At 41.1% G+C, this 19,410-nt stretch overlaps 1 protein-coding gene across 6 annotated transcripts; it reads right to left on the bottom strand.

Moving 5' to 3' along the window:
• Positions 1–346: 346 nt before the first annotated feature.
• dync1i2b (dynein, cytoplasmic 1, intermediate chain 2b) lies at positions 347–14,396 on the bottom strand. 6 transcript variants are annotated; one of them, XM_053683719.1, is made up of 18 exons: positions 14,242–14,392; positions 13,574–13,676; positions 12,918–13,035; positions 12,711–12,825; positions 11,799–11,889; positions 10,767–10,826; positions 9,043–9,158; positions 8,856–8,948; positions 8,606–8,768; positions 7,008–7,107; positions 5,878–6,003; positions 4,468–4,614; positions 4,230–4,343; positions 3,918–4,051; positions 3,540–3,684; positions 3,289–3,429; positions 2,943–3,068; positions 347–2,306 (listed from the first exon to the last, which is right to left on the bottom strand). In XM_053683719.1, exons 3-18 carry the CDS (start codon positions 13,023–13,025, stop codon positions 2,193–2,195), a joined length of 1,893 nt encoding a protein of 630 aa, XP_053539694.1. In that variant the 5' UTR covers positions 13,026–13,035; positions 13,574–13,676; positions 14,242–14,392; the 3' UTR covers positions 347–2,192. The 6 variants fall into 6 exon arrangements, with proteins under 6 accessions (XP_053539694.1, XP_017334836.1, XP_053539692.1 ...); XM_017479347.3 differs by lacking the exon at positions 13,574–13,676 and having other exon boundaries at positions 14,242–14,396; XM_053683717.1 differs by lacking the exons at positions 13,574–13,676; positions 14,242–14,392 and adding an exon at positions 13,330–13,421 and having other exon boundaries at positions 11,799–11,856.
• Between the last annotated feature and the right edge of the window lie 5,014 nt (positions 14,397–19,410).

Consider the following 19,410-nt stretch of genomic DNA (forward strand, 5'->3'; position numbering starts at 1 on the left):
TGATAAATATACAGCCTGTGTGTTTGAGATTTTTCACCAGTTCTTCCAAATAATCTGTTATAATGTCCAGAGTGTCCTAAACCTCTCTATACATACAGTAGAGGACTGGGACCGCTGCACCTCGCTCGCCACACCCAGCGTTAAAGCCCCTTTTCCCAGTTACGTATTAATGCCTATCGACAAATTGGAGATAAATGAATTGTTGCTGTATGGCAACACCATGCAGAAAAGGGTTCATTTCAGTAGAAAGTGTGTGAACAATCCTTCAAGAGAAAAACTTTACACTGCACTTGTGAATTTATTCAAGTATTTTAATATAGTACAAGAAAGTGTTTTTTTTTAAAAAAAAAAAAAAAACAAACAGTGCAGCATGTTAAACTATACAGGATATAAATACGGCCTATTAGCACGTCCACACCGTGTTAGAATTACAGTAATGTCAGAAATCTCCGTTTTGGAGAGTAAACAAACCTTAACGCTTAAAGCTCTTGTAATCCCTTTAGAGCTTTTTAGCCTGTATCAGTTAGATCTGTCTTAAAAACCACATAGAGAACGCTAAAACACGGTTTAATTAGCGTAACCTCTAACAGTCGTTTCTCTCGTATCCGTTACTCATCTGTCGTAATCGTTAACGTAATTCTGACATTACGTGAGCACGCTACAGGCTAACTCGCCACCAGCCCTTTCGTTTCCTCTATTAATGTATCAACTGTTAAAAGGGAATGCATATAAATATATCAAAATTAGTGGTTAAAAGGAAGCATTAATTAACACGTACACACAAGTATAAACCTTTCAGATCAAAATCATCAATGCTAGTCTTTTCAAAAGGAGCACTAATAATTTAGATTAATAATAATAAAAAAAAAGCTAGAAATTACATATTAACTGCACGGCTCGGTCTCAAATCACGATAATCTTACACTTGACTCTCTAGCACCTGTGTGGGCGTGTAGTTTAACGTTTAGCGTTAAACAGAAATGACTGACCGCTGTGTTACCTCACATCACATCCCAGAGCAGAACAGAACAGAAGAAAACAACTTCCACAGGAACCATTTTGTAACACAAAATGGCCGCCGTAAAGAGTTTTAGCGTGTCGGCCATTTTGAAAAACTGCAGCTGCTACGTATAGAGCACGTCTTCATTTCATTTCTCTGTCGTTTTTAGACATTCGCTGAACATTACTGTGTTAAAGTGTTCCCCAAAGTGAAGATCCAGTGTGTGTGTGTGTGCTTTTCCCTGCAGTGTGCTTTACAACAAACATCAGAAATCCAATGTTATGCTAGGCTAGTTCATAAAAACACTAATACACCTCATAAGAGGGGATTTTCATACAAAAATGGAGCTCAAACAGGCTGAGGAGGATTTCAAATAAATAAATACAGTATCTTCCGGATTATAAGTACCCCCTAAATTCAGTTTAAAAAAGAAATCCATATGCATGTCATTCTTTTGTGTAAATCATATTAACTAGCATTAACTAGCTAGCACACACCAAAATACTTAAGTTAGACCTCTGTTACTTGAAATGTAATTGTGTAAAAAACGCGATGCCTGGTAAGAAATTACAAAATTTTAAAATGTTAGCCTCCTCAGCAACACGTCAGCCATCTTAGCTAACATTACCTCGCTAACGAAACGCTGCAGCTTCCTCGTTTCCGGCTTCTGTTTGTTCCGTGCCTGCGGCTACAATGACGCTAATTTACATAATGCTAATTTAAGGGGTTTTATATTAGCGTCGATCCAACGTCGGTGTTAATTTAACACACGAGACAGCAAATTACCGTAAATATACAAAACAAATGAGCGTATCGTTATTAAACAAAAGCAGAAATTACAACAATTCCTGCTAGAGGGGGAAAAAAAATACGTCTTACAGTCTGGAAAAGAGAGCAGTTAGCCAGTGCGCTGCTTAATATCATGGGTTCTAGTGGATCAGCGTGAGCTTTAGCTCTCGTGATCTTCCCTACTTTCTAAAGACACGTCTCTTGTTTAGATATGATCGAACTAGCCTGGCTTTTTCCATCCTAGCGTTCACGTCTCTGCTCATAACGACGTTGTCCGCGCCAGAGATTAAAGTGGGAGTGTTTCAGTGCGGTGAAGGGAAGCGCGAGATTGTCACACGGTGGAGTTTTTAGCCCCGCTCTACAGAAATATAAGACCTGATTCTGAGCGCGAAGATTGCTGTGATCAGGCAGCAAGGCGCTGGGTTGCCAGATCCTCCGCCTCCTCCTGGTTCTCGCCGAGTTCGCTGAGGGTTTTTAGGAAGCGGGTCCATTCGTCCTGCCGCGGCACGGCGATCTGCTGCAGGAGGAAATCGGTTCAGTTGATATTAATTAATACATCGACAATAAATCCGAGGACATCGGGAAACATCGAGGGTTTAAGCGACCTCGATTTCTTCTTTCACACAATAACGGGCTGTCAAAGACTGTGATCGGGGATTAGCAAAATAATAACTGCTTGTGTTGTATTTTTGTGAATTAAACTATCATTTTACACAAAAAAGCAGCATGACGTCTCAGACGGCTCGGATCCAGAACCGTTCTGGTTTTTTTCCACCATTTAAAAAAAAAAAAAAAAAAACACTGGTTATGATGAGCAACGAAATGCTGCTGTATCCAGAACTAAAAACCGATGACATCACCACTTTACAATTTCCTCTTTTACTATTAATCTCACAAGAATTTCTAATAAGCTTTATGTTCTACCCTATGTAGTGAGCGTATATAGCGAATCGCAAGCCGCTGGGAATTTGGACCTATACCGTACATGCTTATATATTTAAATGCATGACGTGAATGCTCCTTAAACGTCTGTGTAAAATAACAGGAACGGTTTATTTTAAACAGCGTTGAGTTTTAGACCCGGCATGTGAAATCTACACTAAGGTTTGAGCAGCTAAGTGTGTGTGTGTGTGTGTGTGTGCGTGTGTCTCACCTCTCCTACGTCGTAGATGTGTACACGACCCTCAGAATCACCGACGGCAACCTCTCTGCCGGAACTGGCCCAGCGCACGCGGTTTAGCGCCGGGTTCCCCTCGATCGTCACTGAAGCCGAGGGAACCTGACAGAACACACACACACACACACACACACACACACACACACAATACAAAACCTGATATTAAGAACTACACGTGTGTGTGTGTGTGTGTGTGGTCGTGGTTCTCTACATCTTGGTGGCGTTTTTATACTAAGGCTAGGAATATCTGACAGTTTTGACCTTGTGGAGACATTTGGCTGGTCCCCATGAGGAAGGTCCTCAGAAGTGTGTGTGTGTGTACCTCAGTCTCGTTGTTGAGATTCCACAAGTCAAGGTGTCCGACTCCATCGACGCAGGCAAACAGCGCAGGGTGAGCAGGAGACCACATGACGTCATACACGTAGTCGGAGTTATCCTCGAACGAGTACAGCGGCTTAGTGTTCTACAAAGACACACAGACCCAGAGACAAGGAGACATCCTTTTAAAGCACAGTGGAATAGACCACACCTATTCGCTGAGTGTGTGTGTGTGTGTGTGTGTGTGTGTTTTACCCTGGTGCTCCACAGCTTGACGGTCCAGTCGAAGGATGATGTCACAAACAGGTGAGAGAAATCGACAGGTCCGGTGGCTGTGTGACAGTCGAGCCCCGTAACTGGACCATGATGACCTTCGAACATCTCGCTGATCCCTGCTTTACTACACACACACACACACACACACACTATTACATCTCCAGGGCTGGATTAAGTCTTTACACTGTTTATGAATTTAACACTAAGATTTATTAGTCGTTACGCTGTTATTACACAGTAATTACACTGTAATGACTGTTAGTGTGAGCATTACAGGTATTTAATATATACCGTGGTGCAAATTGGCATCACGGTCCAGCTTGTCACACACACACACACACACACACACACACACACCTGCCGTGTCTGCATGCGGTATAGACGGTGCCGTCCTCACTGCCCACCACGAAGTTATTAACATCACCCAGAGGAAACGCCATGGATGTCACCGCAACTGGTTTAGACTGTTTAAACACCAGCTCCAGACTGTCCTGCACACACACACACACACACACACACACACACACACACACACACAACTTACATTCAATACTTTAATGATAATAATTTATAGTGCTTATAAATGCATATCATAGATCTAGGCTTTGTTCATGCATATTCTATCTATCTGTGTGTGTGTGTGTGTGTGTGTGTGTGTGTGTGTGTTACATGAGGTGTGGAGAGCATGTCCAGGCTCCAGGAGCACATTTTGCCGTCAGTAGAGATGCTGATGAGGTTGTGAGCGTTCTGAGTCCCGACTACACTCACACAGTACACCGGGTGCTGTAGGGGGAAGGGGAAGGAGAAGGAGAAGGAGAAGGAGGGGGCGGGGTGTGACGGTTTCATCTAATTTGAATGCTAGATGAAGATGTTGAGGATGGAAGCGTGAGAATAGAGTAGCGAGTACCGTGTGTGCGGAGGCAGAGAGGGGTGTCCTCTGTACGGGTGTCCGCTTGTTACTGCGATTGTCCCACAGGACGATCTGTCCCGAGTACGTCCCACCCACGACCAGGTTCGGATGAAACTGTGCGAAAGCTGCTGACATCACCGCCGACTGAGAGAGAGAGATTTGGAATAGAATAGAATAGAATGGAATAGATTGTTTTGAATAGAGGCGTAAAAGAATACAATACGACAAAATAGAATTTGAATAAAAGATATTTTTTAAAGAATTAGAATCGATTCCATTTTTAACAGAATAATGAAATAGAACGGAGTGAATAGAATTAGAATAGAATTATAATACAATTGTTTTGATGGGAGATAAATGAAATAGAGCAGAAGAGAGAGAGAGAGAGAGAGAGATTTGGAGTGGAAAATAATAGAATAGATTGTTTTGAATAGAGGCTTAAAAGAATAACAATGAAATAGAATTGAATCAAATCATCAAACAGATTCCATTTTGAATACAAGAATAGAATTGAACAGAATCAGAATCATTTTTTTCACAGAAGAGGACGTAATATATTTTTAATGGGCGTCTTAAAGAATAGAACCGAACAGAATAGAATTGTTTTGATGGAATTAAATAGAAGAGTGATATAGAATTAGAATACAATTACAATAAAAGAGCTTTAATAGAGTTTAGACGTCTTTTTAATGGAAGAACACAAACAGATGTTTAAAAGAATAACAGAACAGACACAACGCAACTTTTACAGAATAGATTTTTACGGGGATTGGAAGAATAGAACCGAATAGAATTAGAATACGAGTTATTACGTAAATAAAATAAATTATAAAGTAAATAAGATAAATAAAGTAGTTTGAATCGAATATTTTTTTTAAACAGAGGTTTAAAAGAATAGAACAGGACAAAATAGAATTAGAGTAGATTATTTTTGAATAAAATAGAATAGTTTTTTTTTTAAAGTAGAAACTTCAAAGAATGCAACATGGAATTACAACACGGTAGAATAAAAACCATAGAATTAGAAGTAGAATAAAATTGTTTTCGTAGATTAATCGAAGAGTCTTGAATTAGAATACAATTCAGATGAAAGAGTTTTGATGGAACGGAATGAAATAATAAATAATAAACCGTTGAAATCAAGAGACTTAAACAGAACAGAGTAGAATAATTACTCATAGAGTAGAGCTCTGAATAGAACTAGAATAGAATTAGAATACAGTTAGAATGTAGTTTCAACAGAGGTTTAATGCAATAGAAGTTTCATAGAATAGAATAGAATAGAATCGAATCTTAGCAGTAGTAACGGTAGTGTGATCACAGTAGTGGAGGTGGTAAGTGATGACATCACACACACACACACACACACACACACACACACACACACACACACACACACACACACACCTGACAGTGGAAGACGTACTCCGCTGTTGTTTTCTTGTACTTCATATTCCACACCAGCGCCACACCGTCCGGCTCATGAGGAGCTTCTTCATTACTGCTGTAGGACGCCACCAACAATTCCGGGTACTGAGAGAGAGAGAGAGTGAGAGAGAGAGAGAGAGTGAGAGAGAATGAGAGAGAGAGTGAGAGAGAGTGAGAGAGAGAGAGAGACAGAGTGAGAGAGAATGAGAGAGTGCGAGACAGAGCGAGTGAGAGAGAGAGTGAGAGAATGAGAGAGCGAGAGAGAGAGAGAGTAAGAGAGAGAGAGAGTGCGAGACAGAGAGAGTGACAGAGAGAGAGTGAGAGAGAGTGAGAGAGAGTGAGAGAGAGAGACAGAGTGAGAGAGAGTGAGAGAGAGTGAGAGAGAGTGAGAGAGAGTGAGAGAGAGAGTGAGAGAGAGAGAGAGAGTGAGAGAGAGAGTGAGAGAGAGAGTGCGAGACAGAGAGAGTGCGAGACAGAGAGAGTGAGAGACAGAGAGTGAGAGATAGAGAGTGAGAGATAGAGAGTGAGAGATAGAGAGTGAGAGAGAGTGAGTGCGAGACCGAGAGAGTGAGAGAGAGAGAGTGAGAGATAGAGAGTGAGAGATAGAGAGTGAGAGAGAGTGAGTGCGAGACCGAGAGAGTGAGAGAGAGAGTATGAGACAGAGAGTGAGAGTGAAAGAGCGATTGAGAGAGGGAGTGCAACAAAGAGAGTGAAAGAGCGAGAGAGAGAGAGAGAGAGACAGAGATAGAGAGAGTGAGAGAGAGACAGTGAAAGAGCGAGAGAGTGTGAGAGAGAGAGAGAGAGAGCGAGAGACAGAGATAGAGAGAGTGAGAGAGAGAGACAGTGAAAGAGCGAGAGAGTGTGAGAGAGAGAGAGAGAGAGCGAGAGACAGAGATAGAGAGAGTGAGAGAGAGAGACAGTGAAAGAGCGAGAGAGTGTGAGAGAGAGAGAGAGAGAGCGAGAGACAGAGATAGAGAGAGTGAGAGAGAGAGACAGTGAAAGAGCGAGAGAGTGTGAGAGAGAGAGAGAGAGAGAGAATGATTGACTGATTGTTTAACAAATAATGAATGAATGACGGAGGTGTGTGTGACTGTGATCAGTGAACAGACCTGAGGTGACCAGTCCAGACATGTGACCACTCTGTGTTTGGACCAGCGCTCGTCTATAAACTGCCTGTTCAGAGACAGCTTGGTCCCAGCCTGGGTCTCTCTGCAACACACGCACACACACACACACACACACACACACACACACACAGTGATACATAAGCACACATCCTACACAGGTGAGTTCACTATCAACAACAGTCCCTAGACAGAAGTCCTACATCAAGCGTGTGAAAATGTAACACACTGTCCATCAGTCAGCTCTCCTACTCCGTCTCATGGCTAGGTAAGAAATAATCCGCTTGGGCTTGCGCTGTCGCAGGACAGTAATCCACAACGCTGCAGCCTGATGTGAAACGCAGTTACTGTCACCACCTTGGAGTTGATCCTTTTCCTATAACGCAATGTCTTTCATTCATCTTACACCACAGTAATTTGCCAACGATTTCACTTTTGTCGTTTATTAATTGCAGTGGAACGTCAACAAAACAAGTTAGTTCCTGTTACCGCGTACGTTATAACAGCTATAAATAGTTGTCCTCTTCCCAGCCTGTCTTTTTCTATTATCAGACACTATTGTTCTGACCAATCAGAATTGAGAGCTCGACATCACTATCGTATACGTAATATGAGACCATGAGTCGTCAACTGTTTATAGAAACTTCACATTTTTAATCAAATTTAAACTCAATCGCTTTACTATTTAACTATTACGATACGTTCTGCAGTAGCAGTCATGCTGTTAGGTATTAAAAACGATCAGTACGTTCACACGGACGGCGGTAATCTAATTATTGACCTTATTCTGAATAAGACAATATTCTGATTAAGGTGTTTACATGAGTCGCTGTTAGAATACTCCTTCCATGTTCCTGTTTTACGTGTTATAGAACGTAGAGCGATTAACAGCACACGTCATTACGTCACCGCGTCACGCCGTCCGACGTTCCCTCCAGAATTTCACGTATCGACGTACAGTTGGTCTTCGTTATGGAACCGTATACAGTTTTGGGTGTTTTTATTTTTAATTTTACGAAAGCTTCAAGTCGTTAATTATTAGTCGTGCTGTACGTGCTAATAGACGACTGCTTGAAGCCGTGGGCTGCGTCCCAAACCACGTACTTACCGTCTATATAGTAGCCGAGATACATGTATTTCTCCTACTATATAGTAGGTAAGTACGCGGTTTGGGACGCAGCCGTGCTCTCTTGTTTGCCGTCAAACGGTCGAGCGCTGCCGTGTGTGTACGCGTCCTGTCGCACAATGCGGTGAAAACTCCCACATGATGTTAATAGCGTGATTAAGGTGTGTACACGTCTGTAACGCACGTCAATAATGTGACTAAAACAGGAATGCTCCACACGTCTTAATTTGATCTGTCTTTACATCGAGTATGACTTTAATCGGATTAAGCTAATCAGTAATCTCTGTTTACATGCGAGTTTCTTAATCAGAGTATCGTCTTAATCGGGTTCATATCAGATTATTGTTGTCTGTGTAAACGTACTGATTGTACAGGGTGTAAAGTATTGCTTTTCTAAAACAGATCTGGCAACCCTGTCAAACAGTGTTTGCTCTTAAGTGTGTTTCGTAAGCCTCACCCCTCTTTGTCCTGGAGGTCTCGTCCGCTGTAGTCGAAGCAGACGTCCACCTGCTCGGAGAGAGCGCGCTCCATGATGCGAGAGCTGTGATCGAAAAACGTCTGGAAGTCATCCGAGTGCAGGATCTGCTGCTTCTCCTCCTCCGTCAGCTCGTGAGGTGGCGCTAGAGAGCCGGAACAAGACGAGGATGAGAGAAACGAACAACGCAGGCCCAACACACGCACATACTAGCGAAGACAGAATCCTTTACCTTCCTCTTCCTCAGAGTGAGGTTCGTTTTCTTTCGGAGACTCGAGAGCGGTCGAATCCACCGCCAGATCCTCCTCCTCGTTTTCCTCTTCCGCTGTAGAACGGCACAGAGGTCATTACGACATAAACACCGCGTGCAGGATGAGTCCATTTTGACTGCCGTGTAGGGGGAGGGGTGTGAGACCTACCGTCTTTAGGCTGAGTGGTGACGGGTGTCTGAGTCTCTTTAGAGTACGACACGAGCTCTCGAGGAGGAAAGTCCACCTGGGTCACTTTAGCCATGCCGAGCCTGAGAGGACCTCGTCTGAGAACGAACACACACACACACACACACACACACACACACACACACACACGATTACACTAAAATACTGTAGATTACACAAACTATAAAAAAGGCTAGTATACTGCGGAAATCTGTTCATTTACTCGTTGTTTTCATAGCGACGCACGCACGACACCAAAACAACATCTAGCAAGCAAACATTTTAGCGTCTCTGAATTGTTTGAGGTGGAGAGGAACGTCAGGTTCAATCCTGCTGGTTCAAATTTGACAGGTTTCAACTTATCCTCCTTACGTATGATCGCCTTTCTGACATTATGTCGATACTTCATCGCATAAATCGGTAACTTATTCATGTTTTTACTTCTTTTTATGCCTAATATGGAGGTTTCATCAGTTAATAAGGGAGCGTATCTGTGTTCCCCAGATTTATACGGCGCGTAATGAACACACGGTGATTTCATCTGGAGTTAGGCTTCAGTATAAGTGAGAGCTGGGACATGTTCATCATACTTAATGTTGTGTTCCTTTTATGAACGTTTCCTGTGTTTTATAGGCTACGGTACGGCATTTCTTCAGTTTAGTGAACACATTTCACTAGTGTTCCTGAACTGTATGAATGCAAACGAGTTCATTTTCAAAGTTCATAACTTTCAGAAGGGTGGAGGAAGGATGCGTGTCTTTGGTGTTTAAAGTTAAAAGGTAATAAACTTAATAGGGCCCTACATAAAAGCTTTGGGAAGGTTCACTTAACGTGTGTTAACAGACTATTGAACTGGGGGAACGTAGGACCCTGGGAACATATGAAGGACCCATTAAACAAGCTAGCAGTTGGCTCCTGTGGTAAATGCTAGCTAGCTACAGTAGTTAGCACTGGTAGTGAACTAAACGGCTGACTGTTAACTGTTACTGATTCACTTCCTGCTTATTCAAATTACAAGCTCACACAAGTCACTTAACCTTTAGCGACCTGCATCGAGGCTCGTGAACGGTGTTTGTTTTGGTAGCTAATTTGGAATGATTCGTTTTAGTCTAGATTTAGCTTACAAAAAATATCATCGTTATTAGCCAAGTCATTAACTAAACTTCAACAGTTTCGGTCAAAGAAAGCAAGTGAGTTCTTTCTAGGAGTTTCCATGAGCAAATTTTAAACTCTGCACACACTTTATAAAATTCATTATATTTTAAATTCTATTCATAAACCATTTAATGGCAATATTATATTATTTTGCTTCTGTCCAGTCGATTGTTCGTGACATATTCATCTCTACTGGTTGAGGAAGAGTCACTACGTTACCAGATTTTACGCAGATATTTCGGTGAATTAGACCTCTATTGCTGCGAAACTGAAGAAGCAAGACATCAGACATGCTTTAGCTGATCAACTATACATGGAAAATGAACAGGAAACATTTGAACATCTTTTCTGGCTGAAGAATACTGATGTGACAGTAGCGCTTCCTGCAGTGCAACACAGAGACACATCTCGCTGCTTATGGTGTTATGTTGTACTGTGATGAGTGAGGATTAACAGATGTGTGTGATGAAGAGTCTGCTGATTGGCAGGTGTGTTTTAGGAAAGCAGAGAGTGAGGAACAGAGAATTACACAGACAAACAGAGATCAGTACCCATGCTGAGAGTCTGAATGCAGCAGGAGAGTAGAGGGGTCAGAATCCCAGTGCAGAGTCCTGTTACACACACACACACACACACACACACACAGAAAACACACAATACACACACACACAGACATAAGCATGCAGTCAAAAAGGAAATGTGTTAGTAGAACATACAGTGTTTAGTACAAACACACAGACGTTATTTTAGTCACACAGTCAGTAACATGCACTTAGCTATTATGTTATGAATTAGTGTTTACAGGTTAATAAACATGACAGTTGTTAATGCGTATCTCTTTTTTACAGAGACAATGCACAATCAAAAATCTCATGTAGAAAAAGATCCTTTAAAGCAGCCAGCGACAAAACAATGTGATTCAGGATTGTACAATCCGATGAAAGAAAAGTGCTGAGGAGTGTGAGGCCACGCCTCCTTCACTGGGACTGACAGGTATAGAGGCCACTCGTCCTTCACTGGGACTGACAGGTATAGAGGCCACTCGTCCTTCACTGGGACTGACAGGTATAGAGGCCACTCGTCCTTCACTGGGACTGGCAGGTACAGAGGCCAGGTTGCACATGCGCATTTAATTCTTTTGTACTATTATTTGTTCCACAAGGTGGCAGCAGTGACCCAGGGCCATTGATTCTCAAGGTAGTCGAAGAAAAAACGGAATAAACGGAAGAAGCGGAAACGAGTGCAGGTTAGAAAGTATATGGAAAGGATTTGTATATGGTTGTTAATCGTGGCGAGAGATTGTCCAAGCCCTGTTCTTCGTGGTGTTGTGATTCTTCTTTGTTGCCATCCTTCACACCAAAAAGACCTGCTTTACTGCTCTGTACTGACTCTTGTAGGCCAGGAGGGGTAGTGCAAGTTGTCGTAATGCGCATGCGTCGACCGCCTGTGTACGTGTACATGTCAGACAGTATCAGTGTTACGGAGTGTACCTGATAATAATGCTATGAGTATAGTGTTGAGTGTTACGGAGTGTTCCTGAACGATAATGATATGAGTATAATGTTGAGTGTTATGGAGTGTACCTGACTCCGGTGGCACCGTCTGCGGAGTCCTGGCTGCCGGTTTCACTCGGAGTGCCCACTGATTTGGCAGAGGGAGACATGGGAGGGGGGACTAAATAATGAAACAGACACGTATCCTCTGTTACTATTCGCAGAGGCTGAACTACACACACGCACACACGCACGCGCGCAATGATTTGGAGTGCAAAAGAAAACACAAAGCCAGACATTCATAAAAAACAACAAAGGAGGCACAGGAGAGAAACAATATGGCAAGGTCCAGGATGTGAAAGAAAAGACAAAGAATTGGGGAATAAAAAGAGAGAAGACAAAAAGAAGCACTGGTTAAAAGTCATGCGGGATAAACATGAGGTTAACATGAGCTCATTCCACACAGAAGTCCACAGCACTCAAACACAGAGTAGCAGTGATGGGGTTACATGCTAACAACACTTTAAATCTTTAGACTATATGTATAAACTTTTATGAAATCACAACTACTACTACTAGTACTACTACTACTACTACTACTACTAATAATAATAATAATAATAATAATAAGACAAGCTTTCATAGAGGTGTCCATGTTTTTTTCCCACTTTAAAAAAAAAGGCGTAATTCCGAACTCCGAACAACTCTCCACTTCCGAGTTAACTCAAACACAGCATATGACCAAGGATGCAATAATGCCCCTTTCTTCATCCCTAACATGACACTGATATCCGAGCTCTAAATATTGGCCAAAGCTGATCTGCTGGCCAGAGCTGACGTTCTCACCACAGACCCGAGCTCACTCTCTGCAAGCTTCAATGTATCATATGTAATAATCCAATCCAAGACCAATTGAGCACTTCTCTAGTGGCAGTTCCAGTGAGATCCCTGAGCCTCAGGTCATGATGCTACATTTCCCAGAATGCTCTCGTGGAGTCGTACCCATGGCAGGATCGGTGATGCCCATGCTCTGCAGCAGAGCCTCCGTCTCCCTCCTCTTCCTCTCCAGATCAGAGTCATCGTTTGGCGGAGAGGCGCCTTCTCCACGCCCTTCAGTCTACGGCAAGAACAGGAAGGTCAGTGTCAGTGTATGTCACTCACGCACACACACACACACACACACGCACAAACACGTAAAGAATAGCTCACTTCTTTTTTCTTGCGTTCCTCCTCTTTTCTCTTCTTCTCTTCCCTGATCTGAGCGAGGCGCTGTTTCTTCCTCTCCAGCTCTGCCTTCAGCTCGCTTTTTTCCGACATTATGTCCAGACTAAGAACACACACACACACACACACACACACACACACACACATACATACACAGCTTATTATTTCAGTATCAACAAGCAGCATTTCGTAAATGTACATATGCAGTATGGACCACACGGCAGAGCAGACAGAGGACGTCTGACTTGGCATTTATCACAATTATTTGTTTTTATAAACAATTATGTACAATTATGTACTTAGCATTTTGCGCTGAAGTTTCTATTTCTCTGCACAGCCCCAAAACAATACTACAAATTATTTAATTAACGTTAAATTATCTTTTCACTCCTCTAACCATAAACTTGCATAGCCTTGTAAGCGACTTCCGCCCCTTCCAAAATGGCGGATGTTTTGCCGCATCCCAGTAGCTAGCAACAGCTGAATCTACTCTTTTCCTTCTAAAAAATGTATATAACATAAGCGGGATATAGATTACCACTCCAACCAAGATTATAGTGCAAGCCTAAAATCGTTGAGAAAACGTTTTAAAGTGGGCTGTGAAAATCAAAAAGTGGAATAAAACCAACGGAGAAATTTACTTCCGGGATTCTTGCGGCGTGACGTAGTCACGTCAGCGTTGCTGGGCTGCGTGCAGCCGGTCCGCGCCCTGCTGATGATGTAAACCGGCTGACACAATGGACACTGGGACGTGGCAACAAACAAATACTATTTTATAAAACCGTTTTGTTTGTGTTTTTTCTTGACATGAAACAACGTGAACCAATTTTAAGGTGGATAAAAAGTATCCATAATAGTCTATTTTCAGCCTGGCAGCGGTGTCCACATCATTCAGTTCATCACAATAACACACATTAATCTCTAATATTAATCCTAAAATGCATACACAGACAGATATACTCTTGATAATGTTATAAGATGTTTACACGTTATAAACACACCCACCGCCTATATTTCACTTTAATATAGGCGAGTGTCCACACTTAAACAAAACAAAAAACAACTTCTTTGAGTAAATACAGATATTTCATTTGAATGCAACACAAATAATATCAGTTTAGTTGAATAAAACACAAAGTACAAATTATTTCAGGTGCAACGAGACCGGTAATATAATCTCTAAAGGATTATGTCAACAACAGGAAGCGTTCACATCCATCTTTTACACCCCGGACACCATCCCGGATTAAAACTCCATTTACTGCATCTCTGAAATGCTCCGCGTTGCTATAGTAACGATTAGACTTACTAGAGAAGAGTCGTTATAATCGCGTACAGAGTCCTGTTTTGGAGGATTGTTCTTCAGGGATTATAATTTATTTATCCTCTTTCCCTGGTTTTGTAACAGGATCCTGGACTGCTATGGCCGCTGGGTGGATTTTTTACAACAGAGCATTAGCGCATGTCAGACATTAGAGGTCGCTGTTTCACGTTTCCCCAGGACCGGAGTCCTGAGGAATGACTTAGCATCATGGCTAATGTTTTCTTTTAAATTAACATGTGCAGTACATTATGGCCAAAAGCAGCGCATGAGGACACCTGACACCATCACACCTATACATGGTTCTTCCCAAACTGTTCCCGCAATTGTATATAATGCCTTTGTATAGAATAGAATATAGAATAATAGAATTCTATATTCGATAGAATTGTATAGAATGCCAAAGAAATACTATAGAATTTTATAGAACGCCAAAGTACACAATTGTATAGAATGCCTTTGTTTGCTGTAGCTTTACAGTTTCCTTTCACTGGAGCTAAAGTTGCTATCAAAATGATTCAACCCGCATTGTAAATCAGGTTTATTGTCAAAATGTGCAGACTTTCAGCTGTTTGCGATGAACAAATCAAACAAAAGCATTGAAATAGTTCAACACAATGAATGCTTCAAGTGGTTTCCTCAAATTCAACTGAAAATGCAAGTTATAATGATTTCTCCAGTTCCAAAATTATTCAACATGGCAAGCGTCTTTAGTACTTAGTAGAGCACCCTTTTGCTTTTATGACCTGGTGCAAAAACCTGCTGCAGGTCATTGGAATCCTGTATGATAAGAAGATGCCAGTCCACCTCAAGGCCAAAGGTTTACAATGTTGGCCGATGACGACGAACCACGAGCAGGCGCTCTGCGTCATGGAAATGAAGATGTTGCGATGGTCGCTCGGAATCTCGCAACTCGATCGGGTCATGAGCGAAGATGTAAGGAAGACATTGGGAGTGGCGCCCATCGCGAACGAGATGCGTGAAGCGTGACTGCGATGGTTCAGTCATGTTATGCATAGTGACGAACACTCCATCTCCAAGACTGCACTCAGATTCGACCCTGGAGAACACCAACCATGCAGGAGATCCAAAAAGTGCTGGATGGACTGCATCAAAGAAGATATGAAAGCGGTGAACATTACTCTTGATGATATCCTGGACCGAAAGAAATGGAGAGCACTGTTCAAGCATGCGGACCCAGCACCAAGGTGGGATAGTCGCTAGCAAAGAGAGAGCACTTCCTGAAATGTTTTATTCCACTTATACCACAGCAACTTGCCAACAATTCACTTTTTTAATTTTGTTATTAGGAACATCCATCCATCCATTTTCTATACCGCTTATCCTTTTCAGGGTCACGGGGAACAAGGAGACTATTCCAGGGAGCATGGGGTACAAGGCGGGGTACACCCTAGACAGGGTGCCAATCCATCACAGGGTACAATCACATACACATTCACATACCCATTCATACACTACGGACACTTTAGACATGCCAATCAGCCTACCATGCATGTCTTTGGACTGGGGGAGGAAACCGGAGTACCCGGAGGAAACCCCCACAGCACGGGGAGAACATGCAAACTCCGCACACACAGAGTGGAGGTGTGTTATAGAGGAGTTAGAGAGGAGTTAGTACAATGAGAAAATACAGCAGGAAATACAATATGTACAAGTCAAGTTTTTAATTTAATACTTATTTTAGCGCTGAGCAAAGAGTGCTTAGTCTTTATTTGAAGAAAAAAATAAAAGTTTTAGGTCAAGAACGTTTATTTTGTTGATAAATCCGATAGCACATGAAGGCAGCATTATTGTCATTATCTAAATACTGTACAACAATATTGATCTGCTGTAGATGAAAATGTGTGTTAAGCATCATTAATATTGAGATGAGATCATTGTGATGTGTGTGTATATATATAAATTAATGTGTGTGTGTGTGTGTGTGTGTGTGTGTGTGTGTGTGTGTGTGCATGTGTATACATGAGAGGACTTTCAGTGGCAGTTTATTTATTTATTTTTAATAAATGAGTTTTCAGTGTTATAGAAATGCAGCAATGTTTGAGCATCTCTGTGTGTGTGTGTGTGTGTGAGAGAGAGAGAGAGAGAGAGAGAGAGAGAGAGAGAGAGAGAGAGGGAGGGAGTTGGCACTGTGACCTATAACACACTATATAGCATTATGCGGATGAGATCAAATGGCTGCTGAAGTTACCATGGAAAGTTGTGTACTGTGTATGATTTCAATTCAGGTTAAGTATGCAGGTGTGTGTGTGTGTGTGTATGTGTATGTTTGTGTGTGTGTGTGTGTGTGTGTGTGTGTGTGTGTGTGTGTGTGTGTACGTGTGTCTGTGCATCCAGCTGTTAAGTGTGCTGCTAAAGTTGTCTTTCTGTTAACCACACAGAGCCCAAAATACAACAAATAACAGTTGTAAACACACACACACACACACACACACACACACACACACACCTGCATACTCTCTCTCTTTCATGTACATACTATATATACAGGTGAAGTTTAATTCTGATATGAATAAAGTTAAATATATATATATATATATATATATATATATATATATATATATATATATATATATATATATTCATATAATACAGAATTTTTGAGACTTTCTCTTTATTATAATACATTAATAACTTAGTAATGCACAAGATTAAGTTGTTTGTATATTATGAATATATTTGGGGTTTTGAGCTTGGAGTTTATTATCAGATAAACTTATCAGAGCTGGAAATATGAGATGACACATGTTTTCTAGAGATATTTATCACCCCATGAGTTGCTCTTTAGACTGCACAGACCTGTCAGGACTCGATCAGTCGTGATTCAATTCAGTTTTATTCGTAAAGCTCTTTTATCAACAGACGAGTCACAACGCACCTTCACAGAAATCCAAGTGTAGATTTAAAACCCCTAAAGAACAATGCAGAGGTGACAGCGATGACAGTGGTGAGGAAAAGCTCTCTGAGACGACACGAGGAAGAAACCATGAGAGACTCAAAAGGGAACCGATTCTCGTCTGGGTGACACTGAATAGTGGGATTATAATCCTTACAGCATACAGCTGTAGAAGAGTAAAGACAAACAGTACTAAGTGTGTTTGGCATGAGCATCATTCTTATAATTCCCAAGAGCTTTGTCGAGGAGGAAAAGCAGCGAGGGATGGAAAAAATAGTTTTCCACTCTGCACCATCCTCCATATATTGAGGTTCTGGAAATTTCCATTAACTCACAGTCTAAGATAAGAAGCTGCGATTCCCAGGTGTTGAATTAGTAGTGAACTGAGCTGTGAAGGAATAGACAACGAAGACGTATAAATACATACAAATCCTTCTGTGTGAAATTGATCTAGTTGTTAAACATGCACTGTTCATTGTACATAATAATGTTTTAAACGTGTGTGATAATAATAATAATAATAATAATAATAATAATAATAATAATAAGAATAAAAGTTCTCAGGTTTGACTCTCAGTCTAAGGATGAATGGATGCATAAAATATGATTAGACTACCGGTGTGGGTGACATAAAACATACTACACCTCTCATTTTAACAGTTTCAAATAACTTTGTTACTCCTTCAGGACTTAAACGCAGGAAATGTAATGAAATGTACAGTTTTGCTCTTACTCCAGATTTAGTCAATCGGCTGAGACATGTTCGGCGTCTGAGGATTGTTTCTTTAGTTTTGCCCCGGAGCTTTCTGTAGTCACTGAAAAACTGGATGTGGTTTGAAGCAGATATTCATGAAAAAGATTTGGGCTGAGATAGACATCATTACTTGTTAGTCTTCTAGCGCTGGTGCAAAACTAAAAAACAAAAACAAAACTAAGGAGAAAAGGGTTTTTTTTGAAAAATGTGATGTAAATGTATAGATTTGTTTTTGCTGAACCACTCCTTTAACTAAAACATAGCTATTGTATGTCTGTCCATCACATACTGTTACTGTAAATCACACACACAGGCAGAGAGAGAAAGAGAGAATGCAGAGTGAGAGAGTGAGAGAGAGAGAGAGAGAGAGACGTAGCTTCCAGATTTGATTGAATAGAAAAATATGACAGATGTGTTGTTTTTCTACACATCTGGACTAAATGAATCGCACAATAGCCATCTGTGCACATCTCTATGCACGTAATCAACAGAACATTCCTGAAATACACATCCGCTCTGCTGTAACTTTACCGTCAATTAAAATATGCGTATGCTCTTTTATATAAAAAGAGATTGAATGTTTTAATGTTTACTCATCATATCAGTTACGTATACAACAGAATATTCTTTAGCAGAATGAATACGGAGGAATGCGATCGTTAACCGTGTCCAAGATTTATTCTGTAATGAAACTTTTTTAGTTCAAACTTCTTGCAGCAAAATGCTGGTATGTTTTCACTTTGGTTATCTGTTTTCTACACAGTGGGATTCAACCCTCGCTTCATCTCTGTCTAAAGAGTGTGATGCAGCGGCGCTTTAGTCCTTTAGGATGTTCAGCTCTCTCACATCATCATCTGTACACTCTGTTCAAACAGATCAAAGTTGAAACATTCACCGGCATCGACGCCATTGTGCTCGTTATCACTTAGATCACTGACTGGACAAGCTCCCGAAACTCTGCCATAACCCAGAGCAATTGCGAATGCAATGTATAGCTACATGTATAGCTACATTGCATTCTGGGATGTTGAGTCAAGCACCGGCTCTTCTGCTTCTATGCTGGATTTCTCATCCGTATAAATGGTGAGAGAGAAAAGAAGCTCTTGCTCTTTTGTTTTTTTTTTTGAAACCAACAGCAAAATCTGACTGTTTTCCCTTATGTTTGAACTCACTGAAAAATGTTCTGCTATTAAACATCACTGTAACTCTTCTAACTGCTAACTACTCACTAACAAAAATACAACACCAGCCAAGTGATTATCACCGGATTTTTACTAAGCAAATCAAAAATGTTTTGGTGTAAACATATATAATGTGTTTCCTTCAATATCATTACTTAAAAACTTTTACTCTTTGGTTTTTAATGTTTGCGAAAGATTTTGACACAATATACGGTATGTACTTACGCTTAAGTGTAAGTAATTTAGCGTTAGTAATTAGTAATTTATGATCCCTGTTCTTTTCAATTAAACAAAAACAAACAAAC

This window comes from Ictalurus punctatus, chromosome 11 (genome assembly GCF_001660625.3).
Source record: "Ictalurus punctatus breed USDA103 chromosome 11, Coco_2.0, whole genome shotgun sequence".
Classification (NCBI taxonomy): Eukaryota; Metazoa; Chordata; class Actinopteri; order Siluriformes; family Ictaluridae; genus Ictalurus; species Ictalurus punctatus.

Coding starts and splice junctions, on each gene's coding strand:
- dync1i2b (XM_053683716.1), bottom strand. CDS start 13,394: ATGCGGCAAAACATCCGCCATTTTGGAAGGGGCGGAAGTCGCTTACAA. Junction 11,890..12,710: donor CATCACCGATCCTGCCATGG/GTACGACTCCAC, acceptor TTCATTATTTAG/TCCCCCCTCCCATGTCTCCC. Junction 3,430..3,539: donor TCAAGCTGTGGAGCACCAGG/GTAAAACACACA, acceptor GTGTCTTTGTAG/AACACTAAGCCGCTGTACTC.